Below are 16,638 nucleotides of genomic sequence, written 5' to 3' on the forward strand. Positions count from 1 at the left end.
ATTTAATTATATAATATTTAGAATAGTCTTACAATTCAAAACCATTAAGAAAAGGTAATATTATATCGGTTCCTAATTTGCGAAGTGAAGTAAATCTGTAGAAAAAGAATAAGAAGTTATGTAAATCTGTAACATGGACGGAGGAGGTTCTTATACGATTAAATTTTCATTCCTTATGCAATTGAAATTATATAGGCCTAATTTATACATATTTCAATCATATATCTATTTTTTCCCGTACAAAAATCTGATATGTATTTGCACAAAATACTAATAAATAATATTAGTTTGTTGTGTTTCAGTATACGACACAAACATTCTGTGATTCTGTGGAGTCTTTAGTAAACTATCTATAAAAAACAAATATAATAATAATAGATATACTTATACTGACAACAGCAGCCTGCGAGTAGCTACTTATTTAACAGACGGGAAATTAGTAAAAACTATAAAAACATTTAATTCACTTGCGTATATAATAATTTTTAGGTGTAATTAATAAGTAATATATATATCTATTATATTTATAATTAATTAATTTACTTACATTTCATGGTAAAAAAAACCGAGTTAAGGCTTTGTTACAAATCTAATGATTGCAGTACAAATGATGATCAGCGCTTAAATTCACGTTATTTATATGACACATGTTTTGGAAAGAGGTTCAGATAGCAGATATTATCTACATGATTATTTATCTATCAATATAAGCGGGCTTTTCTAAGTAAAATATTAAAAATTGTATAAGTACATATAATAATATAGATAAAAGACATCTAGATCAATTTTCCTACTTACAGTCGAATCTGATGGGGTCATAGAACATATGGAATTTTGAACTGTTTTTCTTTTGGAGAAGATTTTTTAATTTCAAAAAGCGTAGTCTTCATTGTAACAAATCTGTACAATTCAATCAATTGAAAAGCAATTTTCGGGTTTTTGCGACGTAATATACAATTGAACACGTATGAAAAGCATAAAATCACAGAAGATTTAGGTGTTTCATTATCCAGACGATATATGGATATTCCTATTTTCGAAAAAACTGAACATGTAGTACTCGTAAATCTCACTGTACCATGGACTAAAAATGGCTATGTGGGTAATTTATATGCGATCGAAGTGGGAGTGAGGGGTATACTAGCGAAATTTCACTACAATTTTTTAAAAGATCTTGGCCTGAGGCCTGAGGCCTGTCTAGTAATGTATCTAAAGCTGCACTAGCTGGGTCCTACCAGATTTGATTGGGTACGGAGAGAAACACGAGCGGTGAAGGTGTGTGTTAACGTACCTCAGCAAGCGATCTTTTAAATCTATGTACTCGTATTTTCCATTGATCGCCACTATTATCCACGAAAGGTACGGGAGGCCTTAGAAATAAATAAATCCCCCATTTTAACCAGGAAGATGTTTTAAAATTATCTGCGTGGAATACAATGATTAATAAATTTAAACAAAGTTCTGTAGCATCGGTCAATAAGTGAACTGATACCATGAGCACTGTGTATCGCGATTTATCGTCGGACAATCTAATGACGGTAGTTGAACAAATCCCCGGCATCTATCAACATTGATATTGATGACCTGTTACTCCAGTCCGCTCGTGGCGACGCCTGGTGTAAAATAGATAGAGGTAAATACTTTTAATGGCGACTAGCTGTTACCGCGACTTCGTCGTTTTATTTTAGAAAAATTACGTTAAATTCCACGATTTAACGTAATTTTTCTAAAATAAAAGTAACCTAATTTATTCCTTATTACATCAGCTTCCTCTAAAAAAGTCCCGTCTATATCGGTCCAGCCATTTCAAAGATTAGCCGGAACAAACAGACAGAAAAAAGAAGAAGAAATTATTCGAGTTCTTAATTATATGAGTATATTAATAAGAAAAGTAGTCCATAGTAATTGAGAAAGTGAGACTACCTTTCTGTCTGTTTGTTATCTTTTCATGGCGAATCAGCTGAATTGATTAATGAAATTTAATATGAAACCTATATCCTTTCTAGAGATATCATTGATATTTTCTACGACTTCTATGAATTCAAATTTATAAAATGAAAATTCTAAATCCAAAATTGTGTCTTACTGTATGTCCATTTGTCTCCTTTTTGTGACGAAACGGACAACTGAGGCCTACCGCCTTAAAGGTAAATTATATTTTTTTTATGGCTGTAAAGTCAATAAAATTAAAAGTTCAATATTCAACTAGGCCCCTAAAAATAATTAAAAATTATGTTGATTCCTAAACCAACAGATATTATTTATTGATGTCTGTTTATCGTACATAATTAGTCATTTAAAAAGAAAGTATTACAGAATAATTTAAATGGTTGTCATTTATATATTTCATAATATTTTATAATATATATTTCTATAATATATATATCTCTGCGGTTTACAAGAGCATCAAATAGAGACGTGAAACGGAACGTAACTTGATTAGCCGTGGCACCCGTCACCCGGCGGGCGCGGGCGCGAGCGCGGCGCGCGGCACGTCACCGTCGCGCGCGCACCGCTCCGCACCGCCTTCACTCCTGCAGCTTCGCGCCATTCAGTGATAAACAAACCTTGCCGGTGCCTCCTTGTCAGAAATGCCGCGAGTTTGATTTCCCGCCTGACTACGAAGATCCGACTTCATGCATTTTCTCCAAAATCATCAGTACAGAGGACTGCTGCACAAGTGAGCACCTATCACCTAATGAGGTTGTTTGACGTCGCCGCATGCCATGACGGGTCGGTATCAGAATATGCGCCTCATGTGACCTCGGTGGCCTCTTGTTACAGATGTCAGCCATCGCCGCACGAAGAACGGCGGTTTTATCATATATTAGAAAATGACTGAAGGTGTACTGCTTCTGCATGAGAAACCGGTGAGTGTAATACATGTTAAGTGCCGCGGTGGTGTATGGATGTGGTGTATTGTATGATGTCTGTATCATGAGTTATCTTGAAAAGAGGGTACAAGTGTTGTAAATATTAATGTTAGTAACTTACTACCGAATAAACTCCGGAAGAGAACAGTGCAGGTATGCGTACGGTAAACTGGTAACACAAGGTCATTACGATTGCTGTCGCTAATTAATTCAGATAATAATCAAGAATGAGGTAGGTATATTTATTAATGTAACATTTATTCTCATATTCATTGACATATAGTATAAACTACATTGTAAACATGTCATTAAATGATATAGTTCTTTTCTATATAAAAAGATTTGTTCTAACTGACCGACGGATCCACTAAAACTTAAACAACAAGTTATCAACTTACAATAATAAAAAGATTCCTTCAAACATGAGAAAGTATTTTATGGAATGTTCACACCTTAAGGAGTGAAAGAAGGGATGCAGGTTTGTTTGAATTTTTTGTGAATGACAATATTGGTAGTGAGTTGTTTGTTACATACTTTTTATTGTTTGTTTCAAAATTGTGGGTATATTTATCTAAAAATCTACACAATGAATGAATTACCTTTAATTAATGGAATTATAATAATGAAACTATCTTACAGAAAATCAATTGTAATTTGCATTTATGTAATAGTAAATAATAGCTCTTGTGGTGTTTTTGAAAATTATTATTATTAAGATGTTCTTAAAGATTTGGAAATTACAATCCTTATGAGGCCTAAGATGAGGGATTAATATAATAAAAATATACTTTATTATAAAGTCAATCAGTAGTCTACAGCAAATCCTATATATATATACCTAGTCATTGGGATCTGGATTAGGAACCAAGTCGGAAATATTTAATTAGTTTTGGATATTCTGTTGGACGTACCTATAGAGTAAACTATACATAGATTAGGTATGTCGAAGTAGTTCAAATGATAATAGCGATTAATAAATGTATAGGTTTACATAACTTTATCATCATTAAAGTTTTAGTGACCTTTCTTTGTACTACAAAGTCGTCAGCGTGCATGGGTACTTATTTCAGGCGCCAGACCATTTCAGGTGGTGTATTAACGTTTCGACAACTTAGTCGAGATATGAACACAATTATTCCTTCACGTGACTTGACACTTTCCTTCCCTTTAGTAGGTGTAATTAATATATTCCTTTTATATTCTTTATATACCTGTTTTACATTGACCTATCTCACCTATTTTTCTACATCTATTCTCAAACACACTTAGATCCTGGTGAACGTAACACTTGACACGCCCACCTTTCCCTGAATTGAACATTGCAGAGGGCGTGCCTATCACCGCAACGTCTCTTGGATTTGGGTACTCTAAATTTGAACTGCAACCTATAGGCGTTAGCAACCACTACGGTACGACGCTCTTTTCATTATGTTATATTTATAATGGACTAAAAGAACTCATTCATTTTCCTAATTTTCTCTCTTCGGTGTATCTTATCGGTGGAGCTCTTACCACTTTCGACGTTCTTCATCATACTTTTTAAACATTGATAGGTCACGACACCAATTCTATCTTTAATTTGCTTGATGTAGCTGTGCCATGGTCTCCTCCCCCTCCCCCTATCGTTCCCTCAACAATAGCTTTCATGAATTCATCGTGCCGTATCAAGTGTCCTAACATTTTTTCTACTAAAATAACAAATTGAGGAAATTTGTTTCAATTCATTAGATAGATAAAAAAATATTCACGTTAAAAGCACACATTAGTAGTTAGTATTCGTAGCTATCTATAATATAATTGTAATAATTGACTATATATGTGTTAATTGCATTGTTTTTCTCGTGAATAAAGGTTTAGCATGGTCGTATATTTGTAGATAAACAGTATCGACAAGTTAGCGCTGAGTAGGTACTAATGATATCTTATTGATGCTTGTTTTTTTTTATTAAATACGTTATATAATATATTTTAGTATAAGAATATATTCCATCCATATACATCTTTGATTCGGATTCAATAATACATACATATAAAAGCCCACTCATACATAAATATCTCCTTTGGAAAGTATACACTATATCATGAGATAAAAACCATAGCACGTAAGAATATCCTTCAATTCTTGTCTCTGACGGGCCTAGGTAGCGAACTTTGAAAAAGGGCGAGCACAATAGATCTAAGTAGGTTGCAGTGCTACATGTCTTAACACCTGACAATAGCCCAAAACCCTCAATAAGAAAAAAAATAGTTTATATTGAAAACTCATAACTGTTCTTTAAATCTACGTATATATCTATCAAGCTGACCCACGCAATATCTTTTGCGTCACATTTCTCTTCTTTTTGGAACCTTTTTCATTATTCCTATTAATTGTAGAGTGATTTTATATAGATCTTACTGTTCTTCGATAAATGAGCTGTCCGTTGTCTCCGATATTGCCCGAAACATTCAAACTCACAGACTTTACCTCTTATATAATAATATAATTAGCCACATAAGAAAAATATTTGGATCTTTGTTACTCAAACAGCCTGGACAGATTTGTATGAATTAGTCATAGCAATAAATCATATCACAGTTATTAATTACTGACATTAAGAAGAAAAAACATTTGTAAAATAACACTACGGCAGTACGGTCGATCCCTGCTACGTTGAATTTAAATACATTAGGCGAAATATAGGTATACGCATATCAAACATTGTGTTCACCACTCTGTTAATACTTATAGTGGGGGAAAAGGAGATTATTGGTAAGGTGGATTGATGATCTTATTGCTAGCAATGTACCATGTTAGGTTAGCCTCCATGCGGTTCCCCCTGGAAACTATCGTGATAAATTATTGGTGAATTTGTCACGATGGGCTAACTGATCTGACCTCATGCTCATCGTATCATCCTCCTGTACCCTGCCAGCGTAAACCGTTAGCGCAGGCGGGTACACCATTCCATTATCATTCATAAAAAAACTTAAATAGTTTGTAATGACCTCAGACTGAGATATATTACAGAATGTGATGCGGTCGTGATAATTATCTGTTTTTATTGAACGATTTAAATACAGTTCGACATCTGAGGCTAGCATACAGATTTTAAAATGACGGCGTCGGCGCTTTAGAACTCCGCTTTATATCCGATGGTCGCGGCTCCAATTCTCTAGTACAAACATTTGTATTCATTCATAAATATAATTATTTGTATTGTATGGGTGTTTGCTATGTTCATTAAGAATTTATTTACAAAATAAATGTATCTATCTATTTATATCAGTTGTATTAGTACCCATAACACAAGTTCTGATTTCCTAGGGACTAGATAGCGCTGTGTGAATTGTGAAGTGAATACAAATCACAGTTTTGTAATTTAACACTCAGTTAACATACAATCCATTTGACATAATTTCTTTATCGTCAATTCCTTATCAGTGCTTAATCAAACACGCATGGTAATCGCAATATTATTCTATTGTAACTGATAAAATAAATATAATAAAATATGGAAGTTTGGAGATAAGTCCTAAATATTTGTCACTGAATTAGAATAAGTACTTAAATAGTTGTATGGAACTGGTTTTTTAGCTAATCTTTGTTTTATCTATGCTGTGATTATTTTCGGAATTGAAATAGTCAATGTATAGAAAGTGACAAACGTATTGATATAAACAGCATCAAGGACATCGCAAAATGAATTTGTAAAGTTGTGAACCCATATGCGTTGCTGATTTTGTGGTTATAGGAGTACAGCTTCATACCCAGGGTTTTTTTTTGTATGATAATGGAATGGTGCACCCGCCTGCGCTGACGGTTTACACTGGCGGGGCACCATTGGAGGATGTGAGAGGGCACCATAAGATGAGCATGAGATCAGGTCAGTTAGCCCATCGTGACAAATTCACCAAGAATTTATCACGATGGCTTCCAGGGGGAACCGCGTGGAGGTCGACCTAACATGGTACATTGCTAGCAATGGGAGTTACTAGTTCCCATACTAACAATCCCCTTCCCCCTCATACCCAGGGTTCTTTTTGGATGATAATGGAATGGTGCACCCACCTGCGCTAACGGTTTACGCTGGCGGGGCACCAGTGGAAGATGATAAGATGAGCATGAGGTCAGGTCAGTTAGCCCATCGTAACAAGCTCACCAGGAATTTGTTACGATGGTTTTCAGGTGGAACCGCGTGGAGGTCGACCTGACATTGTACATTGCTAGCAATGGGGTTATCAATCCACATTACTAACAATCCCCTTTCCCCCCTCATACCCAGGGTTGCATTAGTCTATGTCGAGACACAAGGCAAAGGTAATCCCGGCGCCAACCCTGTTAAAAATAAAATATTAAAAATATTCAAGGATAGAATATAGAATATTTTTTAAACAGGATTTCAAAGAGCTGTTTGAAAATCATCAACTATAATATAAATACTATATGTTTGTATATGTATGAGTAGTATAAAAATCCATATTATATTTGTCATTGAGGATTCAAATTATACAAATTTTTTTTTTACTCTATGAAATAGTTTAAATTTCTTTTGTAAGTGCGCGGTGCTCCTATCCAAGGTTGGGCCCTAAGCAATCGAATGGTAAATCCTGGTCATACTCTATAATTTTACTGCCATCTCACTCTTCAAATAAAAATACAAACTAACTTACAATAAAAAAAAATGGAAAAAAAACTGCTTCGCGAAAGAAGTATGTGAAACAGACATACCCACTCAGAGAACTTTGAACAAGATATACTATTATATCAACGTTACCAATACAATCTCAAATTCAAAGTAATTAAATAAAAGCATGTTAGAAATGTACCTATCGATTATCAATCTGTTTGTAACACTATCACGAGGAAATGACAACGGATTTCCACGAAATACACCCTAACTTAGAAATGCGACACTAGGGCCTTTTATCAGAATCATTAGGTGTGGTGTATTTATTAATTGGATAGTAAAGTTATCATGAACAAAGCTATAAATTTTACGTCTAGAAATATGAAACTTTGCACAAAATTTAGTATTAAATCGACATTAATGTGGTTGTCACTGTACATGTTACCCTAAACTTAGATAGGTATGTAGGTATGTACTATCAATAAATTGTTACAAAGGTGTGTATCACAAACATTCACATTTGAACAATAGTAAGACCAGTTTCTTGTCAATTCGTCTCAGTTTAAACTGTATAGTTTAATGAGAATTGACAAGAAACTCTCAGGCTAAAGATTTGACTTGCTATAAGTACGTTTCTGTAATAGAATACAGTAAAATGAATACAGTTTTGAATTGAAAAAAAAATAATAATTGAAACAGGAATTTAAAGTTTCCGCCCATATCCTTAAATAATGAACCTACACATGCCACAGCGAGCAGAGTGTACTGATAAGATAATACTATGTCAGTGGATATCATAGTGCACATGTATTTATTCAAAATACACATTTTGGAATTATTAACTAAATGTTTATTTTTCACTAATTATTTATTGCTACTACTATTATGAAATGAGAGACTGAATTTAGTATAAGGATAGTACACACATCAGAATAGTTCGGGACCACTGCACCGATAAAAAAAATTCTTGAACTGTTTAGTTAAAGTACAATATGCTGGAGTAATATATGTATACAAAACTAATAAAAACATGAGTACCAACAAGTGAAATGTCATATTAAGGACAGAACTATTTTTTTTGAAACTGTAGACTTTCATCTGTGTTAATTATCCACTGATCCTAGTAATCCCATCCCACTTATAAATAAAGTATGTAAATTTATTTGGCTGTTGGTTACACTTTAAAACCTGGACCAATTTGTATTATTTATTGCACTCAGATAGATATATTATGATAGATAGGGTAGTAAAATAAAACATAGATCGATCCGACAGAAAACCACAAAATGCGTATATATCTCTCAATAAAAAAAACTTGTTTATGATGTGCCTGCACAACAAGCAAGCGCCCGGTTTTTTTACTAAATAAACTTTACATAACTGGATTATAATCACACGCATGCCTCATTATTTTGTTTGAGTACCTATTTTTGTATTTTCGTGTGTAGTGATTCAGCAGGTTGTCTCAGTCCTACAAGCCGAAAACGTTTAGTATTTTAGGAGTGTTTACCAAATTAAATTACGATGTAGATTTTGAATTATAATGTAGCTACTATTACAACCACCGCTACAGCTGGTGGTTATTTTCAATACAAATAATTAATTTCTCATACAAATTTATTTTATAATGCATGAATTTTTTTATTGTTGTCATTAGAATGTTTCTGCAATGTTGAATTACTTTTCTAACTCACAGACATGGCTTCACTTTTGTTGTTACAATGGTACTCTTCAACATTTTTTTGCACTAAAATGAACATTAAGTATTTGAACATTTGTAATATGTTACACAAATTACCTACCCACCTCAATGTTAAAGACGATGACTAAAGTGTCCTGCCTCCTTACTGTATATTTTCACTACCACAGCTCACACTTTAATCGAGCTGTTTAGCGGCTGAAGCAGGTGTGATAGAGGTACGTAACCTTGCATTGCTTTGCCAAACAATAACAAAGTCGGTATGGATATATCCACAGGCCGCTATAGTTACTTTTTTTTACTTTATACAAGTCCCAAGATAAGCAGACCTTGTGTTATGGCTACTAAGTCAACTGATATAAATACATATTTTAAATACATACGTAATATGATTTGAAAAAACCCAGACCGATTCAAATAAATATACGCAAGAAAACAAATGTTTGTACCGTGCGAGGAAGCGAACTCGCTACCATGGGAAGTAAAACGGTGTGTTAAACCACTAGAACACCGAACCTGTCTTTTAGTTTTTCACATTATTGTGGTTTTTTTCTTTTTTTCTATACACATGGCACAATTAAAGTGAATGCAGTTTTTATAGGCGGAAAACCAGATATTGTGACGTTAATACAGTGAAATCGGTTTGAAGGTTATTTTGTTGTTTAGGCTTCAACTGTCGTTAGTAGGCTGCAGAATTTAAGATTTTGACAATGTTATCGCAGTTGGCAGGAGTTCATTATACCCATCACATATTTACAAGTGGTGCGGTAAATTTATTATAAATTAAGTAATCTTTTGACCTTTAAAACAATGGCAATCTTAATCATATTATATATGCGAATTTTTGCAAGTATGGATGTTTGTTACTCTTTCACGCAAAAATTACTGAACGGATTTTGTTGAAACTTTACAGTAGTATCAGAATAATACATAGGCTAGAAATTTCATGCGGGTGAAACCGCAAGCACAGCTAGTAGAATATAATTATGACAGGAAAAGATACAACTGTATTAGCGTAAAAGAAAGCAAATATGTTGCTGTACACAAGGTACCTATGTGCTATTTCACTGCACATAAGTACCTTGTGTACAGCAATAACTAACATATTTTTATTAATATCTTTTAGTCGTATAAAGTCTTTGTAAAATGGATCTGTCCGGATAGCTCAGCCTATTTGAGCCGCCAAGCAGCTTGCTGTTTGTGTTTGTGTTTCGGATGAACGGTGAGTCAGGTGAGGTGAGGTGATGAAATTATAGAACAAGAGGTATGATAGCTTAGTCCTCTGTAGTCTTCTTCCTTCGTTTCAATATCAACTACATGTACTTTCCCCAGAATGTTGCCTTCCGTTGTGGCAACGCATGAGTGGTATCACGAGCCTCAAATAATAACATAATGTCAGTAGAGTAGTTTATGTATATACCTATAGACAACGACCATCAGGTTTTTAGCCATTTCAATTAGGTACATAAAATATGTAACCAACAGATAGGTAGATTCACTATATAAATATACTCTGTCAATACCAGATTGTCTGTACGAGATTGGATATAGCGATAGGATCGCTTTTTGTAATACAATTTTTAATGTACTTTTATTATTGTTTTGTTATCTGTGCGCAATAAAGAGTTATTATTATTATTATAGATTCATTTCCGCTTGTGTAATTTTAGCATGGATAGATATACTCGTACATAGCATACAATATATATATAAAAGAGATTGCTATAGAAGACCGCCTTTTATATCAGTTAATGTATAGGTATTTACTATTTCAATAATTTACTGTATTTGGTGCTATAACGAGTATAAATAAAATAAGGTAAATTAAGTTATAATTAAGTTTATACATATATTTTTAATGATAATGGAATAATGCGGCGCGGCGCGGCGGGAGCCTGCGCTAATGGTTTACGCTGGCGGGGCACCAGGAGGATGTAATGATGTAGGAGGATGTAATAATGTATGATAAGATGAACGTAAGGTCAGGTCAGTTAACCCTTCGTGAGAAATTAACCAAGAATTTATCAAGATGGTTTCCAGTGGGGACTGCATGGAGATCAAACTGACATAGTCCATTGCTAGCAATGGGGTTATTATTCTGTATTACCAACAATCCCCTTTCCCCCCCTATATAGTATATTGTAATTATAGTAAACAATATAGATCAGTATGTATTCATAAATTTAAAAATCATTAGTACAGAAAGTGTAGGTATAGCGGTTCTTGCATTATTAAACGTGTAATAAACTAATGGATCAGATAACACTATTTACGTAAACATTTTAGTTTATTGCTGTGTTATAACATTTTATTATGAGTACACAAATTATGTTGAAATTGTTTAGTGTGCATCCGTTGTACAGTACACATGAGACGGAAATTATTGCAGTCAATATGGTAAGAATAATTAATCATTATCATATATATTTATTTTATTCGTATACGCTAGTCATATCTAGCCGGTTTTACCAGGTTAAAAATGGGAAAACGAAACACTTATGAACAAATAAAACGCTTATGAAAAAATATTAGAAGTTTACCTAATTCAATCATGATTTATATCTGTACTTTAGTAACTAGTTGTTGTCTGCAATTTCCTATGATTTTTTTATGTAAATGACAGTCTATATTCGTTCTCGTGATATAATCTATCTTTACTCCAAACATTAAGTTCCGACCAGACGTTTAGTCGTGTAAAGGTAATAAAGAAACAATATTAACACTTATTATATTGGATACTAGCAGTGACCACAGTTTCACCCGCGTTAAATTTCAATAAAAAATATAGCCTATCTAATGTATAAGGTACATATATTACTGTAAAGTTTCATCAAAATCCGTTCAGTAGTTTTTGGGTGAAAGAGTAACATACATCCATACTCACAAACTTTCGCGTTTATACTCGTTATGTAATAATATTCGGTAGCATAATAATACAATATTATTATACGTTGACGACTATTATTCCAGAAGGGGGTAGTCACAAGGAATGTCAACTGTCGATATTGTAGTGAACGCAACATTTGCCATGCCAACATTTCGCTAGGTATATTTTAAACCCAACATGGACGGGACAAACCTACCGCTGTCACTCGTATTAATTTAATATTTCATATTGGTGTTCCCTTCACCGGAGAGTTAGTCAAATATATAAACTGATAAACAAATCTGGCTGACACCAAAATCATAACAAACCATTTTTTTTGTTTTCGGTTAGTTTTGAACTCTCGACCTCTTGGGCGTAATTCATGGTAGTAAATCACTGGGCTACGACGCGACGCTCAGTATATTTATAGCAATATAACTTCTGTAATCGCATATCACCGAGACGAAATAATTCAATATTTAATTTAAGAATTCAATCTAACTTAAGTACATACATATTATATTTACTTTTAATATTTTATGGTTTTCACAGGCAAATACAATAATAAGTACTGCATATAATATTATACGCATATAGATTTGTTTCAAGTGTAAAACCTTTAACGTGTATATTATGAGAATAAACGTATCTCATTTCATTACCTGTCATTTTGGCGCGTTGCTATTTCCTTTGCCTTTCCTTTAAAGGATAATTAGTACGAAAAAAAATATTTGAACGACAAAAAGCCAGAATTGTATTAATAGCTTACTTTACTAGGCAAAAAGAGCCATTATCTGTGTTTGTAATAGTATATATATAAAAACAAAGGTAAGTACCTACATAATATGTCAGTATGTATGTATTTCTTAAGGTAGAGTATTTCCTAGAGTAGCAAAGATACGTTTAGTGTGTGTTTATGCAGAATTTTTTTTAATCTATAAATAATATGAACTATAATAATAATATCGGTATCTGGTGATATTAGTAAGCTTTATTATTTATTAGTGCTAACTTTAGAGTTACAAACTAGTTTCTCTATCGCACCAATTACAATTGTCCTTGGCCCGTGTTAATATTCTATAAAATGGTAATAGTATTTTTTAAATAAAATATATGTAACTAGATCAAACATTACATGCTTAAATGGATGACTGATAACTTTTAGTGAACTCAGTACTCAATTGAAAAATATTAGGAAGCATCTATTTTTAAATATATAAAAATACTAGCTGTGACCGCGGTTTCACCTGTGTGAAAATTATAGTCTATATGTTATTCTGACGTACTGTAAAGTTTCATCAAAATCTGTTTAGTAGTTTTTGCGTGAAAGAGAAACAAACGACTATACATGTAAACTTTCGCGTTTATAATATTATTAAGATTAAGATTTTAATAGTTCAAATACTAAAGTATAAGTAATAAGTGAACGCAAACGCATGTAAGTACCTACTATCATTTCTCTTAATGTTATACTGTTATTACCAGGTATATTTTTTTAATTTGTTCACTGTCAAGGCCCCTAAATTACGACGTAACCTTGCAGTCTTTTTGCGCTGGTTACATGTAATAACGTAATACCTACTGATTTCCACAGGACTACACAAATTTAGTATAAGTATCGATTACTAATGATTCGCCACGGTTTCCAATGCATGTTATTAGTGTAGGAATCTATGTATTTTAATAAAAATAAAATACAGCCCATGCTATTGTAACTTTCTATGGGGAGAACAGAGAGACCCCATAAAGTTAAAATTTTAGTTTAAAACATAAAGTTAGTGAGTTCAAATTTGGCCAACATAAAGTAATCTTTGTATGTCAATTTATATTTATAACCGTCTCTCCGGTGATGCAAACACCGATAACAGGGTTTGTTATGGGTGTAGTGTAGGCTTGGATTAGTTAGGGTTAACCAATCCGAGAAGCTATCGATTTGAAATATATCTAACGAAATGTGGTTAGGCTTGTAAGCAAGTACCTTCATCTCGCTGCTGATAGTGAGAGTATGCACATCGTATCATTCTTCACTGGTGCTCAACCGTTAGCACAGGCGGGAGCACCATTCCATTACTCCATCATCATAAGAAAAACAACCTCTGACTATGCATATGAGTTTAGTCCTTTTTAAAGGCCGACAACATACTTGCAATTCCCCTGGTGTTGCGGGTGCTCATAGGCGGCGGTAATCACTTACCCAGGTGAGCCGCATACTCGTTTGTCCCCTGTGTTATAAAAAAAAGTATTCTTGTATCTATTTTTTAAGCAATATATAGCCCATGTTAATTGCTGAAAATATAACTTTTTTTAGGCAAAAGAATTTTTAAAATCATTCTTATATATAAAATCATTTTATATTACTAATATTACTATAAATAGTGAAATTTGTCGTCCTTATTATATTGTTTAGATAAGTTTCAGTATATTATACCTACAGTATGCAAATGTGGTGTAACATACATAAAAGTTATTAACGACTATTCTCAATAATATTTATTTTTTAACATTTGCACGTTCTTCTTCATTTGCACTGTGTATTTTTTCATGGTTTCAGATGTGCGTACGTTTATGGCTAGAGGTGGGCCACGATTGTGAACCAAGACATTCGCCATTTGGCCGGGCTCTGGCACTCGACTGGCGGCTTTGGGTCCGCGGGACCAGCGGGTGCGACATCAGCACATTTGTCCACAAAGTAGTCTTTTACCTTCGTCCTGCTAGCGCATTCGTGTATCCTAAAAGAGGTAAGTATCTTAGTTTTTTTAATCTATTTGTTTTTATTCAAACAGAGGCTAACCTGATACTGCGGACAGCATGTTATCATGTAACACTCGTGCGTTGCTGTTATAGCTAATTGTAAGATGCCTCTTATCCTATACTGCCTAATCTCACCCTGCAGGCTGTATCCAGGCTGATACATTGGACATAATATTCAATATTGTTCCCTGCTTGTAACCCTGTATTCTGCCAAGAAATATATAAATTATTACAACCATAACACAAGCTGTATAAAGAAGTTATTCTTTTTTCTAATTCAGCCGATTTTAACACCTTAGGTTAGTTATAGTCATACGCTAAGAATTATTAGCTTTTTTCTATATACAGTCTTGTTCGCGTAAGTCTTTCGATATAGAAAATTCTTTATAATAACATTGATTTTGTAGCCCGTTAAAAATAAAATTCATCGACTAATTGCATACTTCCAAGTAATAATCACGCTCGACCTCGTATACATACTACTTATCAGTAGCTAAAGATTTCAAATCTAGGAATTTCTTTCTTCTCTTTTTTTCAAATCTAAAAATTGGTAGGAACAATTTTTTAACATATATTAGGCCACGGTGAAGAGTTGTTAATGTTGTGAAACTAATTATCAAAATAACAAATAAATAAATACTTAGTTATTTTCTTCAGCGTCGCAATAAACGGTTTTATCATTAAACAAGCTCATTATCGTTATCACTCACATTAATAACCGTTGCGGTGCGATTATTTATCTCTATGTAATAAGTAACTGCGAATATAATTTATGTTTATATATTGTTTATAATAATAACTTTATTTTATACAGTTTGTCAAGAGCCGCCGTACGAAATCCAAGAATCCGGTTGCGCCTCCGTCGACGTGCCCATACATGTGCACCTCAAATTCAATAACGAGCCAAAGAAAATACGCCTGCGGTACAGTCTGGTCATAGAGAGTAACACTAAGAGAAGTTCGGAATCAAGGTGCATATACTACGACTTTGAGAATCCCTCAGAGCAACTGTGGAAGGCCCTCATGAAAGGCGGCGGGGAAATTATCGCCCGAGCCGGCAACGTGTCCAGCGGCAGCAAACTCGTGGTTCTCTCTGACAGCGGCGACGACAAGTTGCATGGGAGGATGAAGAAGAGGAAATACAAATTCATTGAGTCTATGCGCTGCAAACACGGATCAAAAAGGAGGGCTAAACCGTACACATTCGATGAGTTATGCACAAAATGTGAAGATTTTGCACACGTGGATTTGAAAAAACAGCTGCATGCGGTCTCTATGAAAGAGGAGGAGATAACTCGTCTTTCGGAGCTGTACTTTTCCTATAGAGAATATGAGAGGTCAGTGGATGCCCTCACGTTGCCACCGTTGTCGGATTCCATATACAGATTGCCAGATACACCCCTCTCTCTACGCGAGGCTCTGAAAAGCGTTCGGCTCGAGGACGCGGTGTAGTGCAAGTGTGTTTGGATAATATTAAAAACAATGTTTAAGTTGTGTAATTTAAAAAGTTAAAATGTTGTGATATTCAACAGTGCCATGAGCAACTTACAGCCATTATTAATACGTTTGTTATATGTTTATTGACACCGTTTAAAACGGCTTCATTAGTTAATTTCAAAGACCTATTTACTTTCGTTAGTAATTTATTTCTTAGTTTAAATAAATACAAGTGCTGTGAGCAAGATCTCAAAATATTTTTAGAATACTTTACGAATTGATATGAATTACACTGTAGGTAGGTGCGTCTTATAGTTTTTGTTTATTATAAAGTTAATGGGTACAGGAAACATTTGAAGCAGGACCAGATTTCAAATTTAAATTTTTACAATTTTACTAAAC

The 16,638-nt window shown here is 33.8% G+C and overlaps 1 protein-coding gene across 2 annotated transcripts; it reads left to right on the top strand.

The window, feature by feature from the left end:
• Positions 1–2,518: 2,518 nt before the first annotated feature.
• On the top strand, positions 2,519–16,638 carry LOC131854453 (uncharacterized). Of its 2 annotated transcripts, none has more exons than XM_059205570.1 (4): positions 2,519–2,703; positions 2,785–2,870; positions 14,600–14,786; positions 15,614–16,638. In XM_059205570.1, exons 2-4 carry the CDS (start codon positions 2,835–2,837, stop codon positions 16,249–16,251), a joined length of 861 nt encoding a protein of 286 aa, XP_059061553.1. In that variant the 5' UTR covers positions 2,519–2,703; positions 2,785–2,834; the 3' UTR covers positions 16,252–16,638. The 2 variants fall into 2 exon arrangements, with proteins under 2 accessions (XP_059061553.1, XP_059061552.1); XM_059205569.1 differs by having other exon boundaries at positions 2,519–2,680.

This window comes from Achroia grisella, unplaced genomic scaffold (assembly GCF_030625045.1).
Source record: "Achroia grisella isolate CSIRO2021 unplaced genomic scaffold, CSIRO_AGI_Agris_v1 utg1186, whole genome shotgun sequence".
Lineage (NCBI taxonomy): Eukaryota > Metazoa > Arthropoda > Insecta > Lepidoptera > Pyralidae > Achroia > Achroia grisella.

Coding starts and splice junctions, on each gene's coding strand:
- LOC131854453 (XM_059205570.1), top strand. CDS start 2,835: ATGACTGAAGGTGTACTGCTTCTGCATGAGAAACCG. Junction 2,871..14,599: donor TGCTTCTGCATGAGAAACCG/GTGAGTGTAATA, acceptor TCATGGTTTCAG/ATGTGCGTACGTTTATGGCT. Junction 14,787..15,613: donor ATTCGTGTATCCTAAAAGAG/GTAAGTATCTTA, acceptor TATTTTATACAG/TTTGTCAAGAGCCGCCGTAC.